General features: G+C 42.4%; 1 protein-coding gene across 47 annotated transcripts in view; it reads right to left on the reverse strand.

Moving 5' to 3' along the window:
- CACNA1C (calcium voltage-gated channel subunit alpha1 C) overlaps window positions 1-19,791 on the reverse strand; it is a 475,965-nt gene that overhangs the window by 416,668 nt on the left and 39,506 nt on the right. Inside the window, exon 1 of one of the 47 annotated variants that reach the window (XM_068660774.1) lies at window positions 16,652-17,208. The exons of 45 other annotated variants lie outside the window; for them this stretch is intronic. In XM_068660774.1, coding sequence (XP_068516875.1) covers window positions 16,652-16,700 — 49 coding nt within the window. In that variant the 5' untranslated portion in view covers window positions 16,701-17,208. Of the gene's footprint in view, window positions 1-14,978; window positions 15,115-16,651; window positions 17,209-19,791 lie in introns of those variants that run through there. One more of the 47 variants, XM_068660924.1, reaches the window with a different exon arrangement.

Consider the following 19,791-nt stretch of genomic DNA (forward strand, 5'->3'; position numbering starts at 1 on the left):
CAGTGCCATATGTGTTGTCCTCTCAGAGAATATGGCTAGCTTCTCATTCTACCCACATTTCCTCACAAAACATACATAGCTTTAACATCTCTTACTCTTCTGGTAGATACTGAATCAGATTGCTTTCTCCATAAAGCTGATGGCATTAACTTTGAAAGGAAGGATCCTAAGCATCATTAACTTCTTAGACCAAATAAACTTTCAGATACATTCCTCTTGGGTAAAGTAAGTTTGGTCTAAGTTTTGAGAAATTATTTTAGAAGTCTCTGGTATTGGGCATAAAACTTAAGAGAACAGTATATAACTAATTTTCATAGGTACCTACAACACTATACTTTGTGAAACAGAGACATCTGTAAATTATATCATTAGCACCCACACAAAACAGAGTCCCCTAAAAACTATTTGTTGCTCTTTGGAAAGGCAAAGTTTAGAATTTATTTTAAGCTTCATTTACCTAATTTTAGACTATGTACGCAATATCCTAAGAAATTAAAGATGCACTGACTTCTTGAAATGTAGTCAGTTACAAAGGAAAATATGTTAAAAGATATTTCAAGTGTCAAAACTGACTTTGATTTCATCTGTTAATCTTAGCATTCTATCACATTGTTCTATTTTTAAAATGTGCTTTTTTCCCTGCTGCTTAAAGTAAGACCAAACACCAGAAAAAAGCAACTGTAGAGGAAAGTTTTGAAATCAACCATACAAAAAGTTCTACTAAATCCACAATATTAAGCAAGTGAAAATAGACACTTTTTTCCCCCCAATTTCAACACTCCAATTAATGCAAAATTATTTTAAAATAATTTTATAAAAACAAGAGTGTTTCAACAGGAGAGCTTTTTATATTGGCAGTACTAAGGTGCTAGAAAGAGATCATGAAAAAAAAAAGACAAAATGTGAACTGAAGGAAAAAATGCTGCCTCTGTCACATCATCCTATTTCCCTTCTTTCACTGCATTTCAAGAGGATGCTCCATGTGCAGTGGACTTGGCAAAGCAAGAAAAAAAAAAAAAAGCCCTTTCGCTTGGGAGCCTACATTACAACAAGTCTACAGAAAATTACTAACTGCACAATTACAAACTATGATATATAACAACGGAAAACAATGTCTTGTTCCAATTTCAGGGTGACAGTGAAAGGCGATTTGAAAAAACACACTTTTATTCAAACTAGGAGTTTGTGATCTAGAGGCATTTCAGCATTAACAGATTTATAGCCACATTTTTATAGTCACTTAGAAAATAATTTTATTGAATTGTTTGGGTATCTAAAGCAGCATTTTCCGTCTCTAGCATACAAACATTCCTCTACCATTCTTTTTTATTTACTGGTATCCTCTCAGAGAATGTTCCAAGTCTGAATACTAAGCATGTGCAATATCCAGATGCAAAAACAAGCACTCGACTTGCTCGGCTAGTCAAGAGCATTCCCAAGCTAAATAAGGCACTAAATCAGAAAGTTGCAACTGCAGAGAGGAGAAAAAAAGAAAAAAGAAAAAAAGGAAAATCAGCAAGACACTCTTTATATGCACCTTTATGAGAAAAAAACAGCATCTGACTTGCATCTTATGTTTAACATTAAGATGCAACACCGAAGTAATTCTTATGTCACTGGCTGTCTATACAAACATTGTTAACCAGCTTCTCTTCGACCTTGCCTCCCACAGATGCAGACAAATGTTTGAGACTGGCTTCATAGATTCTTTCTAAAAATAAGGAATCCCACTTACATAAAAGCAGTTCATTATTAAATTTACACGTACCAGACCAAAGGTGGCAAAAGCAGATGTACACCGAGTTGGTAGAACCCTCGTTTAGAAGTCAGCGGGCAATATTTCTGCACTGCCACAGAGGTAGGGCTGCAATCACTGCTCCAGCTCCCTCTTTCTGGCAGTTCTCAGATCATGCTGAACGGGATGAAAGCTAAAGCTTTTGCATCCCTTTCTTGGGGCACTCCGCATGTCGTAGGAACATCACAAAAAAGGCAAGAAATTTCACACAAGCCATTCACTCTGATAATATCTGAACACTGGTTATGAGATTGTTCAGTTTTACCACTCATCAGTAAAAAATAAATAAATAAATAAAAAATCCAGCCTGTTTACCAAGGGATAGGCATCTCTCATAACCTCTGGAATTTGGCATCAGTATTGTGCCCTCCCTGTTCAGAGACAGAGTTTGCATGCGAGTTCTTTCTCCTCTTTCCTTTGCAAAACTCCTCTTTCATGACTGCTTTGGCCTGAGAGCTGGCTTATTGGCTCTAAGTGATGATCAGAGAGAGCCAACACACAGACAACATGGACTCCACTGAGTTTCAACCTACGTGAGAGCCTAAAAGTCCAGGTAATGGGACTGTACAGAGCCAGAGCATTACTGTGGAACACGGCAGTACAGCCTCCAGTTCTGGTATCCATGCCTCAAACAGAAGAATACAGTAATTTAAAGAACTCAGAAAAAAAGACATACAAGAATGTTTAGACTGGGACAATGTCTTACAATGAGAGATTAAAGACAGATGAGTCACTGAGTCTTATGTAAGAGATGATTTTAAAAATTGATCATAATTTCCCAGCCATGAGCACATGAAAGATTTTTGACACCAGACAACCTTTGCACCTAACAGGGGGAAAAAAACAGCAACCACTTACAGCTTAAATATTTGATAGCTGTAACTAAGCAAACTCAGGTGCCTAATAAGGTATATTTTGCTAACGAGGAAGCCTAACACAGGAAAACTGGGTAATATCAGGGGTCACATACACTTTGTCTCCCAGGCCAGACATGGGTATATTTCCAACACCCACGTTGATGCTTAAACAGAAGGATTTAGAAACCACTGGGTGAGATTCTTTAGTTTGGCAGATATCCCTTCTGCCCCTAAAACCCACTACCTACAGACATCTCAAGGACAGCAGGAAACGCAATACTATTATGATGATATTTAAAATACATCACTTGGACATTTTTCTGTAAAATGATGTCTTGTGCAACATATTGAGGCCTGTAGTGGGATAAATTCAACATTTTCACACATAGACTGGGGATCCCCATTGTTGTCCTTATTTCAAGTTATTTGCAGCACAATGGCTTAATCAGAAAACTAGTGTTACAAAAACAGTTATGATATTTTAAGCAAATTGCTCCCACTTAAATCTATGCATTTCCTGAGACATTCTCTTGTCTCAAGTTTTGAGTCATTGTATCATTACCAAGCACTGGCAGTAAAAGAGCATTCAAAAGCAAATGGTGAAATGATGACAGAAAACATCGTAGACAATCCTGTGCAAAATTACAGAATAGCTTCCCATAGAGGCACAGCATATGTTTGTGATTTCTATAGAAAGTCCAAACTGGAAGCCACTGACAGGAAATACTACAGTTTTAGCTTGTTATTATTTGTTATACTCCCCTCACTTCTCATTTTCAAAATTCAGATTTCAAACCTGAACTAAAAAAAAAAAGGCAATTGTTTTATGAGCACCTCACAAGGAAGAGCTTATTTGAAGAAAGGCAAGCATCACATTGAACTGCTCTACTCCATTGCAGGTGACAAGTTCTGTGAGCACAATGTCCTGCTGATGCCTTTCAGGAAGTCATGCCTGTTGCCTCACATGTCGTTGTTGTCACAGCACACCACTTCTCCTAGGACAGGGCAGGTAGTCCATCACTACACAGCCCGCGCAAAGGGTAATGCAATGAGAGTCAACATTCTGGGAAAGAGGCTCTGAAGAGGTAATAGGATGATACATAAAAGACGTGATATCCCTGCTTGTGGCAATGAGGGGGCACAAAATTTGAAGAAGTTGCATAGTCTTTGAGATAAAAAAAAAAAAAGTATTACATAAAAAAAAAAAAAAGTAGGTGTGCCACCTTTCAGAAGGGGTGATGGAGAAAAGCTCACACTGTCAAGGCAAGTTAACCTTTTCTCCTTATGTCACCAGAACAATGTCCTTTCCCATTCCTCCTCTGGATGCATCCTATAGGGATGAAGGCTTTCCTTCTTATTTGGGTCAGAAACCCAGCACACTCCTCCTGGTACTCCAGGCAGAAGCGTGTTTGCTAGCATTAAGCCCAAATGAATTTTATACCACAATTTATCTTCTCTTTACTGTATAAGTTTGCAAAGGCTCAAAAAGGGCACTTTCACAACTAGGCATGCTCTATTTGTTCACCTAAAAGCACAAAGCACACAAACTAAAGAGTTAAACTCTCCCTACATGACTGTTACCTAACTGCTAATCTTTCCTTGTAAATTTTGTACGTTCCAGTCAGCCCAGTTAACCACACTTACTAGCTAGGAGAAGCAGATTGAACTGATTACAGCACAATTTCTCTGATGTTGTGTCTTCTAGCACGCTTGTTATCCTTCACTGACACTGCCTGGAAAGTCCCGTCTCCTTCCTGAGGCTACCTATCCATGCTCACAATACTCTCCACTCCTACACAGTCTCAGGAAAAGTTGGTTGTTCTCACCCCAGATGGAGACAGAGATACTCCTCAAAAAACAGTTTCCCTGGATTTCTATGAGGAATCTTTCCTGAGTTATTGTTTTTCTCATCATCCATTGCTTTAACCATCTATTTTATATAATGGCATGCATTCATGCAGGAAATATGCATTTAATGTATTTGCACTCACACAGGTCACCAGAGGGACAGGTGACAGCAAAACAAACTGGAGGCACATAACTCTTTTCTCCACAGTATACTTTTGTTGTTGACTGTCAAAATTAGAAATCAACACACATGCAGAAAGTGGAGTTCATTTCACTAGGTCTAGCAATCTAGAATCTAGCATCTATTCTAGCAGCCACAAAATCTCTATATATACAGGTCAAGGAACCCCAAGAGAGCAATCCACCCCAACCATCTTAGACATCTTTAAGGTTTTGTAGCCCTAACTGCCTTCCTCTCCATTGACCATTCTTGGACTCTAGACAATTAGGTCCAACTAGACAATTTAAACACCTACAAAGAAATAAGATGAAACCTGTGCCAAATTATCAGTTTTACTACATGACATCTATGCCTGAGAGAAGCACACTTGATCTCTGCAGCTTGCATCCCTCTGTGAAACCACACACATTGACAACAGAGTATCCAGTTCAAAACTCACACTGACATCTCTGCACTAACTCCTCATAAATCCGAGGCTCCCTGACCACGTATTCCAGTCCTGCCTGATTATTTGTTTCCATTTACCTCAGATACTGGTGTCCTTCCATGATCATTATGTCTCTTAACTATAAAGCTTAGCAGGAAAAGATGATAAGTACACAGAAGAGAATCTTCTTTTTATACTAACATGCAAGACTCACTTGCTGAAGCTCAGACTACCCGGAATGTTTGTCATTAGGCTGCAGGCCTAGGTCCTGGCCTGAGGCTAAGGATAAAACTACTGGATAGGACAGAAGAAACTTCTGGACATGACAAATAGCTGAGTGAGAAGTGGGTGAAAGTTTCCACTGATATTGCAAGGAATAGCCAAATTTTCCACGCACAAGTAAGGGGGAGTGGAGTCAGAGATGACCAAATTTCATGTTTAGTTGAAGGAAAGTACTGGAGAGCTTCTGAGTAATACTGAAAGGCCAACAGTGCCTCGGTAAATGTGTCAGTAATGCTGTATCAGGCCAGGGTTACTGGGTACCAGTATAAGACGTACCAAACTTGGTTATGGATGTAGAAAAGCTGGGACCAATGGGGACAAAAAGTAACTGGGTGTGGGAGTGGTTCATTCTGGAGAAGACTGAGCAGAGAAGAGAGTTACTAAGGCAAAGAAAAAGAGAGTCAGCAGAACTGAAAAGGGATAATGCAAATTATGGGGTGCCCATTGGGAGCCCTGCACTTGACCACCCCAGCTGGAGACATGCAACAAACTAGCAGGCATCCCGTTGTTCTAACCACAGCACGAGATCCAGACCTGCTTGTACAGCCAGGAGGACGGGAGCACAGGGTGCTCCCCGTGGTCTGCACCCAGGCAGATGGATTGAGCGTCCTGCGGTCACCCTGCCCATGCCTGCTCAAGGCCTGATGATAGCTGTAACACCACACTGCTTCATATCATCCATCTCATTAAAATTAAATCCATATTAATTTCTTCACCTGTGACTCCCAAAGTAATATCTTCACATAAGCACCTACTCACAACATAGCTTATAAAGAAAATAAGTTTTCCAAGCCTATTGGCCTAGCAGGTATGGAAGATTAATGTTTAAAATACAGATGTTCGTACTACAGGGATCAGGACCACGTAAATATATAAGGAGACAGATAGACAACTTCAAAGCAAACATTTCTTCGCCAGTCTTCTAAAAGGAAAGAAATACAGCCTTTGTGGAAAAAATATAGACTTTCTGAAAGTCTACAACCAAATATATAAATAAATTAAAATACAGTCTGATCCTTTAAATGTCCATATTCTAGTCTTTACATTAATCTCCCAAATAGCACCTGACAATCTGTCAAATCTCTTTTTTGGTGTTTTGTAGCTGTGGAGTCAGGCCTAAATAGTTTCTATCACTGTTATTAAAACTGGCTACGCAAACTAGAGGTTTAGAACCCAAGATGACAAGTGGGGCTTTCCATCTTCTATGGTAATTTTGTCTTTAAATATTTTAAACTTGTATTTCAACACTGACATAGGACGATGAGTAATAAAATTCACCAATATATTAAGCCATCTGGATGAGCTTACATCACACTCCTTCTGAAGTATGAAAACACCAGTATGTGCTATAAGTTTCCTGCCCTCTGATGTTTGTAGAATGGGCTCCACATAGGATTTTCCCATACATATTTGGATGCGTCCACTGACTACACAGCATTCATGCCAAAATGCTTAGCAACTTTCAGTCAAACCCACCTCTGTATGCCATGCACTAACATTCTCCATGATAAGTCCCCTTAAAGGACGGCAGACAAAACCTCAAAAATGCATGCCCCAAAATAAAAACACAAAGATTTTCTGGTGAAATATGAGCAAAATCAAGACAAAGCAAGGATGACTGAAGTTCTCAACAAGAACACTAAGTACTAAGGAAAAAAAAAAGGTAGAAAACTGGGCCCAACTCTACCATCAAATCTGAAGGAAAACTTTGCACTTATTTCAATACAAGCTTTGCATTAAGTTAGCAGAATATATATTCCAGTCAAATATTTATTAAAATACTCTATGTTGTGTAACTCACATTGCAAGTTGAAAGCCCTTACGATGTCTAAGCACAATCTTTCATAAGAAATGGTGGACATTGCATTATCACTGGTAAAAGGGTTTTGAAGTATGGTGTTGAACAACTCACATTCTAAAATCTGATCCTTTTTAAAGTGATTCCAGTCTGATCACATGCCAAGACACTTCCCTAGACATGCTGCCAAGCACCTGTAGAGCTTGATGTTTAACTCTTCTGATACCCATTTTTTCTTGTTTTGTTTTAAAACATTTAAATAGTTGTTTTTTGGAACCGCCAGTAGCAAGTATCTCTAGTTATTTTCTGACTGACTTCCTGGTATCATAACAGCTTTTATCACTGCATATGAATTAGGACACCAGTTTTCATCTCTTATTTTATTCCTTGACACCCTTTGCCTTAAAGCAGATAAAAGCCTTCAAGTCTTGTTCATCTTATTCTTTCACTCTCCACTTTTATTTCTGACTTTCGCTGTAATGACCAAATCAACTAGAAATACTCTCTTTATTCCTGTCACAATGATGCCATTTCATTTGCTTTCAAATACAAAATTAAAATCAAACTTACTCTTTCAGTCTCAATACAAATCCAAAAACCAGACTGAGGATTAAGCTTCAACGTAGTTCCTCCTGAACTTCCCATGAATTTGGCATTCTCCCATATGCAATTTAACCAATAAGCTCTATTCCACTTAACAGATAACCATTAATTCTCTTCAAAGAAGACCACAAAGAAATGTGTACGAGAGCTCAACAGACAGCGTGCTGCCCTGTGCAGTACTAGGACATCCCAAACACCTACCAACACTAACGCTGCACATTCACAAGATTTGTGCAATAGAGCCAAAGCCAGTGAGATCCTATCTCACAGACAAAAGACCTTAGAGTTATATTACTCAAGCCACTCACCAATTCACTAACTCAGTTTCAACTCCACCTGCAGCAAAATCATGTTATGTCCATGAATCTCAGGTTTTTCTCTTAAATTTTTAATGGATGTGAAAGTGTGTGTCACATAATTCACTTGTACCTGTTGCTCCCAGATAGTCATACAACAGTTCCACTCAAATCACAATTAAAACCAATCAATTTTAATTTTCAATGAACAAATGCATTTTACTTCTCTGAAGACATCAACTCAAATGTAAATTAAAAATGAAAACACCCTGTTCACCTACACAATTCAAAGATAGGCAATTTAAGTATCAAATAGGAATAGCAACAGACAGGTGAAGTTTTCTTCTCTACACACAAGTCTGTTTGTTCACCAATCAGGAAAATAATGAATGTTACAGATTTCCTCTGCTTTCTTTATAGCAGTTAGGTTTATCTAGTTTAATTTGCTAACTTAGCTGTCAACGTGTTAAATTCATCCCAAGGAAATCAGATCATTCAAGAATTAACTAAATCCAAACTTCTAATATTTACATACAATGCCTGCATGGAAACTGTGGTCTTTTGTAAACTATATGAAAAGTACAACATAAAAGTCACAGTAAAGTTTGAGATTGCATGTCAGGAAGCTAAAAGTTAAGGATATTTGACAATCTGTATCAAAGTTCAACATACTATGCAGTATATTTAAGTGCAACCTTTTTCCCCCCACCCCAACATCTTCAACAAACATCATTCTCCATTCCTGAATTCACCCGGATTCCACTGCCTCTCACACATGCCATTGTAGTGTTCCTGCATCTAAAATTCATGAATTCTACTGCTAACAACTATATTATTTAAGACAAGTTTCAATTTCAGAATAACTATTGTTGTCAATAATGCATGAAACGGAATATAGCTGGTACCCAACAGAGTTGGACTGACTTGCAAAAAAAGAGGCACAGGTAGTCTCCGTATATTTAAAATCTTAGTTCATCTGAAAAAAAAAGTGTTAGAGAAACATCTGATGTATTAAAAATACGTATTAAATTTAAAAAGTAGAGGAATACTAAGAAGTGTTACATCCATGCAGATATATTGAACAATAGAAGTCTTTTTTCCCTTCTTTGGAATAAAGGATTTTAAATCTGATCACTAACATGAATCCATTCCTACAATGCCTGTAGGAAGAAATGTTGAGTTAATTACTCAATTAGAGCATATTTACTTTGTAATTATAATGTCATGTTCAGTCATATTTAATTGTTTTTTTCCAAAATACCCAAAGGCAACCATCCACATCATGGGCTGAAAACCTGAAAAATTTAAGATAAATAACAATGCCATCTAGAGATAAAGCATCCTTTAAGGTTGGATGGAACTCAGATAATATTTTCCTTAAAACAATTAACGCTAAGATTTATGTACAAGATGCAAAGAAATTTCCCATAGGATTAGACAGGTTTTTAGTCTCATTTCTGGGTCTGGTTTGAAAGTCATTAAGTCTCCAGTCACCCTTAAGAATGATTTTATTTTAATCTTGTCTTCCACTGAAGTGGCAGAATTTCCCACTCTCACAGCTATGCTGGCTAAGCATGTCAGTGCCCAGTTCAGAAGACTGATGCATACTATGGATTTCTGTTTTTCCTTACAGGTACGAGGATGAAAAACTTTTATTCCCCCTCATTATGTTCAGTCAGCCACTGAGATTTAGAATGTAATATCTGGGAGTAAACACACACACAGGGAAAACTGCAGAAGTCATCTACCAATATCTGACAAATACATAATCTTTGAATCCTGTGTAAGCTTCTAACATCTCATAGAACATCCATGAACAGTTATCTCAATTTCCTTTAGTCAGCAGGGAAAAAAATTAAAAGGGAGCCTAACTAGAAGTTAGGACTGCCTTTTTTTCTTTAAATCCAAGCCCTACAGTCATCACTTCCACAGTGATTTTATGTGTTGGTGTATATATATATCCCAAGAGTACGTAGTTAGATTCAGCTGCATGTTTGTAAGTTATAGCAGGATTCATCTATTGACCGGATGCATTAACAAGTATTGGAACATTAAAGTGAACTATTTATAGATTTCTACTGCCTCATCAGTATACGTGTGCTGGTCACAGTCTATCCACAGTTTGGCTTTCATGCCAGTGCAGGAAAACAACCCACTTACAAATTCAATGATCAAAACTCCAGTCTTGTCTCACCTCATCTGTAAACTCTAATAACGTAAGACTTCTGCCCCAACAACAACAACAAAAAACAGCCCACTATCTACTCTGAAATTGGTGAGAGACGTTGAGGCAAGAGCCCCTCAAGTCTCCCATTTCAACACAAAAACATGGTTACAGTTTAGCTATTGGCTTATATAAGCAAGTTAGCTCTCAGTCTTATATAAAGATGCAAATATACAGACTTAATCTTTAATTTATTTATTTTTTAATCCATAAGTGCAGCTAAATACTGGAACGTGATGCCCAGAGCATTTGTAGAAGCTTTGAGATGTCCAGGACTTGGTTGGATGTGGTCCTGAGCAATCTCATATAATTACACCTGTTTTGAGAAGGGGATTGAACTACCTGGCCTCTGGAGATCTCTTTCATCCTATATAATGATTTTATTTCATTCCTCAATCTTTAGAAATGCAATTCTTTGCAGTGAAATATGTAACAGTTAGGGTAGTGTCTCAAATCTATCCTCTTTGGGAAAGACAACTGGAAAGGAGATGTGCAGAGCAGATTGTTTTCAAATCCATTAACAGCAGCTTTCCCTAAATCTAAGCTTCTCTTGAGGAAGAACCATGCTAATAACCTCTTAATTGTAGATTGCAATAATTCATCTATATATCTGGACAAGCACTGATATGACAAAACCAAGACAAAAATTTGATTCTACCAAGTCTCCTGCTACCTTTTACCTTACATATTTTTTCTTCGTGTTTTCACCACCACCACCACCAGAACATCAAATTTGACAATCCAAACAGTACAATCTACTAATTGTGTATTTAGCTATCTGGGAGAAACTCGACTAGGTCTTCTGTTCTGGAAATCTCTATACATAGCACAGAGACAACAGCACTCTTCTAGGTGAAAGAGAGCTACCATGATCCCCCTCAAGTTCTTAACAAGGTTTACATTGCTATCACTGCTTTCTGTCAGTTCCCATAGAAGGGCATGACATTTCAAGGATTCTTCTGGACAAAGATTCATATATACCATTGACCTCACCATCATTTATTCCATTAAAGCCTTACAAGATAGGTCATAATTGGTACTCTTACAACCATAAGACATCATCATTGTATTTCAGAGCTCCCAGCAGGACCACTTTACTACCTAAAACTCTTGCTGACAGCTGCAAAACACCTGTTCTCAGGCACAAGCACCGTATGCTCATCACACACGTCCTCTGCACAGAAGGCTGACTGTGTCTTCCTCTTCCATAAAAAAAAAAAAGTAACAAACAAAAGCCAACATACAGAAGGAAGGGGAAGAAATCCTCACATAGCATAAACATGCAATGTTTCATTTACTCCAATAAAATTGAAATGATCTAAAAATGGTAAATACTCAATTTTGTCAACATCTATTTGAAAAAGTTACAACAGGAAAAAAAAAACGTTAGGTAGTAGATAAACTTTGTTGAAAGGAAAAATTCAGGGGTAATCAACATGTCTGCATGCTCAAAATTGTCTTTTCTTACAGTTAATGATACTGAAACAATAATAAACATTTTAATTAATAAACTCTCTCTCAAATTTATCTTATTTCCACTACCTAAATAAAAAATATATAGTGTTTCAGAGAAATGAAAATATACTGAGATGGTCTACAGGCTTTAAAAAGACAGGCATTTGAATGATTTAATGACATTATGTTTTGTAAAGCATATATCTGCCATTGGTAAAAGCTTTTTTTCAGTGTTGATCTGATTTGTTGTTTTAAATAATTTAAGAGAGACTTTTACTGCACATAGTCGCATCTGTTAATGTTGGTTGATCGTCAGTAAATTTAGAGGAGTCACTTGCACTGAGGAAGTCTTGAGTTTGCTATTCCTGAACTTCACGGATTGTGTCCTTTGAGTTAATTCCCAAAAGGGGTTAAGCAAGACAGTTTCTAACAAATCAAATGGCAAATTGGTATTCTCAACTGGCCTGTACAAACGATGACAAGTCGCACACATACACGCCCACAAGAAGTAAATGCAAGAGCAATTACCATTCAGATGAATACTATTTTAAGTATGTATGCAGACTCATGTTCAACAAAATTGAAAGAAAGTAAGAGAAAACCTAAACACAGACAGGCAAAAGAAAAAAAGAATAAACATAGACAAGCAAAAGAAAAAATAGATAGCAATAAATAATTCAAAGTAGATATCTTGGTAGAATAAACTAATTCCACACAGCAAGAGGATGTCACATCTGCTGACAAGAATTGCAAAGAAGTAACCCCTAAAACATATTAGATTGCAGAGCAGCTATGCAACCAAGAGAGTGTTCACGATGGTGAACAGGATACAGAGAGTTCCACTGAGATCTTTACAAGTAGGTGCTTGTGATGGGAGAATCTCACAAACTTCAGGAAGAACCAGTCAAAAGCAGTGCTTTGATAGTGACCTGACCCAAATCAGCCCCTATGACCGATGAGCATTTAAAAGAAAATCTTTCAAAAGTATATACTTCAAATTCCATGTCTTTAACAAATACTTATTCTTTAAAGGATAGAAATGGTTGAAAGCACTTAAATACTTTTCAGAAGGCTCTACCAGTAACTTTCAAAGTAAATGCAGTGTGCTGTAGTATGCAGAACACTTATGTACCATTATTTAACATTACGTATTATATTTAATATTTTTATATATTTTGTTATTTCATATCATATTGAATTAAGCACTTAATACACAGAATGTTCCAAGTACTTTGAGGTAGAAGATCATACTTCATAAATGCCAGCATTTATTGTTAAATCAGTGGGGTTGGAATTTTAGTGCTTTGTTTCCAATGAGTGATTCCGGGTTTTTCTTCTCACCACAAACCCTTGTTTTCCAATTCCTTGTTTCAAATCAATTCCCAGGACACTTTATGCCCCACAACTACTGCCTAATGTGACAAATCTTTACAGCAAAATGAGAGGACAATACAAATACTCAGAACTGAAGACTCAGTTTGCCAACCTGGTGACTTTGTCACCGTGGAAAGAGCACGGTTTCTCCTACATGTCCAAGAATTGCCCCAGAAAAATACAGGAAATAGAACTGGCATTCTGAAAATAAAGTATAAAATTGCAGCAAACATCCAATAAATTGCATCTACAAGGGTTTTGTCTTCTAGCACAGCATGAGACAGATTTCTTCCCTTAAACTGAAGTCAGCAGTGAAGTGTACATAATCATCTGTGTATTTATACCTGCAAAGTTAAGGGGAATATTTATGGTTTTGACCCTCACTTCAGGTCAGAAAACACATTAGGAATTACGCTTGTGACTTGACCCTCTCGCTATCAACAGGCTTCTGACAAATAAAGGGAATGCTAATTAGCCCCGTATCTGTAAAATTAGGAAGATACGAGGACTGCAAAGAGAGCGTCTTACAGAGGAAGACTTCAAGAACAAAATACGTGCGGGTTAGGAAAGGAGGTTGCGAGAAGACCTAATTACGGCCGAGAAACCCCCGGGGGGGCTCTTTTCCCAAGCAGCAGGTAGCAAGCTGTTCGAAATACGCCATAAGGCCAAAGCCCCGAGGCATCCGCTGAAACTGAAGGAAGGGGTAGCTCGGCTGGGAGCAGGGTGGCTGGAGGGACCGGCCGAGCCCTCCACCACCATCGCTCCGGGGCCCCGTGCCAAAAAAACGCCGCCCGGCAGCCGGGAGCCGGCACCCCGGAGCCCGCCGCGCCTCCGGGCAGCCGCCGCGGGGCTCCCGGCCGGCTCCGCGGCCCCGCACCGCCACCTCCTGGGGGAGGCAGAGCCCCGGGGCCCGCACCCCTAAAATCCCGAAAGCAGGGCCGGCCTCCCCCCGCCCCAGGAAAGGTTGGAAGAGAGAGCAGAGGGCTGTAGCTAGGTGCCGGGGACGAGCTGGACGGCTGAGGTTCAAACTCGCCCCACCGAGGGCCAGGTTGACTCATGCTGTTCCCTCCCTCGGGAGGGCTGGAAAACGTGATTTTGCAGACCGATTTTCCATTTTCAATCGCGGGAGCAGGTTTTTCAAAATATTATGAGGGAGTGCATTAAAGACGCCCATCTAGGATTACACCAAGTCCCACATGTGCATTAAATGTGATGTAGTTAGTTTTGAAAGCTTTTTCTGGGATTGGTGGGTGGGATTTTTTGGGGGTTTTGTTTTTAACATTTTCTAGATAAACACATACTCTGTGGTAATAATGAATAATTAATCGTTATCAAAACATATTCCATTGTGCAGCAAAAATAAACGTTGAAAAGTATCTCAGCATCAACAAATAACACTAGCAAGCTCCCTGTTCTTTGTGTAACATGATACTGCACTGAGAACACAGCAGACTCATATTTTAGCAAAAAAAAAAAAAAAAATCTTACTTTTGTGTAATAGATTTCCAGTGTACTAAGTGGCATCCAAAAAAGTGTGAAACAAGTATATGACAAGCCTACCCGTATTAACAGTTGAGGAGTCAACAAAGCATTTTCAAGCCTCCTCCCTGCAGCCCTCACCTTCTAACTAATGGTCTGTAGTATATCTTGTTAATTTTAGGGAAGCCACTGTTGGCTTGCCCCCCTGCAGTACAGACCCGTGAGCATCAGGCTGCCCAGGTAGCCTGATAAGCAGTTAGCTACAAACAGGCATGTGCAGAAAGCAATGGCTGGCGGAGGCCTAGCCATGTCGCTCACAGTTGAAGAACAGACACAAAATTGTCTTGCATCAGTAGTACCTGGAACATTGATCCTGCTGCCAGCAACTGAGAAGGATGCACGAGTGAGACACTAATCTTAAATCACTCCTCCCCCTCATATACGAGGAGCAGACCAGCACCACAGACCTAGGCTTGCCTTCTGCTCATCTTTTTGATCTCCACCTTGCAAGTGGAAATCTGTGGCTGCTTTAATTACTCCATTCCACATCCTGATTGGCTTGCTCTGATCTCCTTGCCACCAGGTTTTCCTGACTGCTGATCAATTTAACCTTTCAAGCGCTGTTTGCACAAAACAAAAATAGCTTGTAAATACATGGCAGCCTGAGCACCACCAGGAAACAGAACTTTCTTCCACCTGGCTGATTTTGTTTGCTTTGGAAGTTGCCCTTTCACCTGGCAGAAATGACAATCCGCATCAAGAGACAGATGCAAAACTGTTCCTCCAATTATATAATCACTGCAGCTGATAAGGAGGGAGCAGAATTTGGGTTGCCATAGCGTTGGCATATCGCTATGGAGGCTGAGCTCTTCGTCCACTTTATCAGCTCCGGTCCGGGAGGAGCAGCCCGGTGGCGGCTGCATGTGCTGCGGGCTTGCTCCCGCCTGGCAGGAGCACTCTGCATCGGGGGCCGCTTCCTCCTTTCCCCTCCCACCTCCTAGCCATAGAGCGGCTATGGTGGGAGTGCCGGGCATGGGGTTTTTCGTTTTAATCTCTATTTAACTGGGGGGGGGGGGGCACGGTCTCGTTTGCGGGCAGCCGAGGTGGCCCCGGCGGCGGGGAGAGGCTGCCCGGGAGGGGAGGGCCGGGGGCGGCGAGGGGGCAGCTGGCCGCGGAGGGGGGGGGTCCCTATGGGATGAGGGGGGCTCGATGGGATGGGGTGGGGGCCCGGCGCCCCATTCCGTCTGGAGGGAGGGGAGGAGGTGGCTCTGGCGGCTCCGCAACACCGCCGTGGGTGTGCGGGCAGGGCTGGCGGGGAGGGGAGGGGGCGAGGGCACGCAGGTAGCTAGCGGGATAAAAATAACTTCAGGAACAGCAGGTCGAGGTTGGGCGGAGGAGGGTGGCGGGGAGGCTCCCGGAGTTTGGACAAACAAAGTTGTACTACGGGGAATAGCCGGCGACGGTGCCGAGGAGCGGCGGCGCGGGTCGGGGTCCATGATGCGGGCGGCGCTGAGCGGAGCCGGGCGAGCAGAGCCCAACTCCCATCCCCATCCTGCCGCTACGTGCGGGTGGATGCGGCCGAGGAGATAATTCCCCCTTCCCCTCCCCTTTCGGGCCAGGGATTAGACGCGGCGTGAGAGCGGGGAAGGGCTCCTCGGGAAGCCGGACCCCGACGGCTGCGCCCCGAGTTCGCCTTCCCCCGGCGCGGCGGGGCGAGGGGCTCCGCGGCTGCACTTCGCCTCCGGCCCCGGCTCACCGCCGCCCCTGCTCGCCCCTCTCCTCCCGGAGACGACGGCGGAGCCTGGAAGCAACTTTTCTTCGGCCCGGTGACACGGCCGCCCCCCGAGGGGCCGCGGGGGTCCCCCCGCAAAGCGGCCGGCCGCGGGGGGACGGGGGGCGAGGGCTGTCCTCTGCCCGCCCCGCGCCTGCCGCCGGCGGGGGGAACGGGGCCGAAGCGAAAAAGATCACGGACAAAGGGTAAGGGGAGAGATGGGCGGCTGGAGCCTCCGAGGTGGATGGATCTCGGGCTTACCTTGATGGTTTTCTTCGGGAATGTACATCCTCTTGTTTTCATTGACCATTTAAAAACGAGTCCAGATTAATCCCTCCGAAAATCGGCTTGGTAAAATTCAAGGAAGAATGGAGCTGCAGAATTTCCCCTTTTATTATTACCTGATTCCCATTATTGCATCAAACACCAAAAACTGATCCTTTCCACTACTGCCTCCTTTAGTGAAATTGCAATGCATCCTCAGTACATCCGGGCCCCTTCCAAGAATTTAGCACAGCACCTCTGGCTGTTAAACCATAAAAAAAGAACAGGAAGGGGGGAAACGGGAGAGAGGGGGGGGGGCGAGGGGGGGGGAAAGAAAGAAAAGAAAACCCAAAAGCATCCAGGACAAGCCTCTGAGGGTTAAATGTCTTTTTAAAATCCACCAACTACCAGAGTAAGAAAAGGAGGAGGGGAGAAAAAAAAAAAAAAAAAAAAGAGAGATGTTCAAACGCTGCTGCTCCTCCTCTTCAAAGCCATTCTGAGCGCGTTGTGTTGGCAGGGAGCTGTTTCTGCAGAGGAAGAGAGCACAGTCCCAGCCCCTTACTCCCTCCCTCGCTCCCTCCCTCCCTCCCTCTCCCCCTGCCTGCCTCCCTCCCCTCCCCTCCCTCCCTCCCTCCCCGCTGCCTGCTCGCCGCCTCCCGCCGGCAGACAGCCGCGCTGAACGCTTCCAGATGTTCCAGCTGCGGGCAGCCACCACCACCGCCCCCCCCCCCAAACACCACCACCCCCTTCCCAAAATTGCGCGCAGCCCGCGCTCACCGCCACAGACGTGACGTCACGGGGCGAGCCGGGGGACAGCGGAGGGGAGCGGGGCCGCGGCGACACCCGGCGACACCCGGCGACACGGCGGCGACACCGACACCGCCCCCCCCCCCCGGCCCCGCTACCGGGCGCCGCTGCGAGGACGGCGCGACCCCCGGCAGGCGGCAGCGGGAGGGCACGGGGAGATGCCCAGAGGATGCGCAGATGTTGGAGGAGATTAAGCAGGGGAGGATTTGCACAAGCCGCGCTGGAAGCACCCAAGCGAGCTTCGTTATCCCTGTCGCCGCGCCTGGAGCCCCCGCAGGGAGCCAAGAGGACTTCTCAGCCCATTGGGGCAATGGGGCTGGGATCAGAGGTGCCACGTTCAGGAGAGATGCAGGGCTCGCTGCCCAAAAAGCCAAGTGCGCTCCAAGTCCCCCAGGGGTCACCACCCGGGGTGTCACATCACCTGCAGGGCCCAGGCTATCGCCTTCTGGGTCAAGGGAGCAGCTCTCGGAGCCCTCGAGCACCCAGGACCCTGTCTGCAGCTTGACGCTGGGGTTCTCCCCCTGCTCGTGGTCTCCTCTCCCACCTACATGACAAACAGAGCGTTTCTCTCCAAGCGTCGCATAGGTGGCAATACCTTTACAACAGAGTTGCCTAAGAACGAGCTTAGCACCTTCCCTATGACTGGACTTCAGTGGGATTTATCAAATATCCGTCTCTTTGTGAAGCTTTTTGCCCCATCACTTCGAAGTAGCGGTCTCGCAGATGAAACTCAAAATAAAATAGGAAACAGCAACGCCTAACGCAGCTAGCCAAAGCGGCGAGAACACACGTCCACTTGGAACTACAAGAGAAACGGGAATAGGTGGAAAGCACTTACCAAGAACTGGATGCAGCCAAAGCACTTGTCCTAAAAAGAGGCCATTTCTGTTCCTAATAACCACTGGCCATCACAACTTCTCCTTTACATGGTATCCAAAAGGTAATTTGGCAACAACACATTACCATTGACAGCACGTAGAGACGTGGCTTTGTTTCTGACGGAGGAGGAAGAGTTCCTGCGAGCAATTAAAATACTTTGCCCTCTATTGCCTAGTTTTTCTCTCATAATGTCACATGCACTTACTCCATTTAACTTACAGGATCAGGCAAGATCGCAGCTAGAGGTGGAACAGCAATATATTGGATTTCATTTTCAATTCTGGTTGCCTTTTTCTTGTTAAAAAAAAAAAAAAAAGAGTCCTCCCTTCACCATTACAGAAGGACAGCAAATCCATCCCTATCTAAATTTGCTGTGTAAATACACATTTTATTTTTCTCCTTGTGAACAGGAATTCTTGCCATTTTGAATTGTGCTAATTCCATTTTTTTCAAGCCATGAGTCAACCAAGAGTTATATGATTCACCCTTGCATGGACATAATCTCTGGGGAAGTAATCAAGTTCACGCTGATCACTCTCGCACAGAAATCAAACACCAGTGGGGCACTTGTAAATACATATAAATATATCCATATATATTTTTGCCCTCCTTAGGTCACATTCTCAGCTAGCTAAGGATTTATATACTGCATTAGTTAAACAGTTAACATCCACATAGCCTTGCCTTATGCCAGCTCACATACGTATGCAGCCACATACACAAGCTGTCCCTGCCACCTACAAATCTTTTTCTCCAGTCTTTCTCCCTCTCTCTGCCAAGCTCCCACAATGGGACACAGTTGGGCCAGTTACCAAAAATCAAATCCAGAAAAAAAATAGAAAAAGAAACAAGAATATTAGCTAGCATTAATTTCTTCAGCATAAATAAAATTGTACTACAACCTGAGGTTTCCTTACTCAGCATTTCTGATGCAAATAATTTTCTATATGGAGAAGCAGAACGAAACTTCAGGATTAAGATGGATCCTGCTACTGAAGGAGAATCAGGTGACATAACAGCAAACATCATACCTTCCCCTAAAGCATTGGTACTGTCAAAGTACACTAAGAAGTAGTTCATGAAAACAGGTTTGGTAAAGAGGAGGCATTTGAAATAAAAGGTGCTTGTAAGATTTTTCTTAACATATTACTGAAATTTACATTTAATAATAATTCTCACCGGAGATAACCCAAGGCTTTTTCCTCTGCAGAAAATGGGAAAAGTCAATTGGCCTAAAATTTGTTTCTTTCCATTTTTTCCTAGAAATAGTGCAGAAAGGATTTAATTAAATGCCAGAGCAACAGCTCAGAGACTTCAGAGAAGACAACAGCCCTCCCCAGCATGGCCTCTGATTCCCGAGTTTTCTGACTGGGTGTGTTTGGGGCCAGGACTCCAAAGGCAGAGCACACAGCCTAAGCAAGTCAGCAGCTTTCCTATTGCTTTTGGAGGAC

This window comes from Anas acuta, chromosome 1, assembly GCF_963932015.1.
Source record: "Anas acuta chromosome 1, bAnaAcu1.1, whole genome shotgun sequence".
NCBI classification, from domain to species: domain Eukaryota; kingdom Metazoa; phylum Chordata; class Aves; order Anseriformes; family Anatidae; genus Anas; species Anas acuta.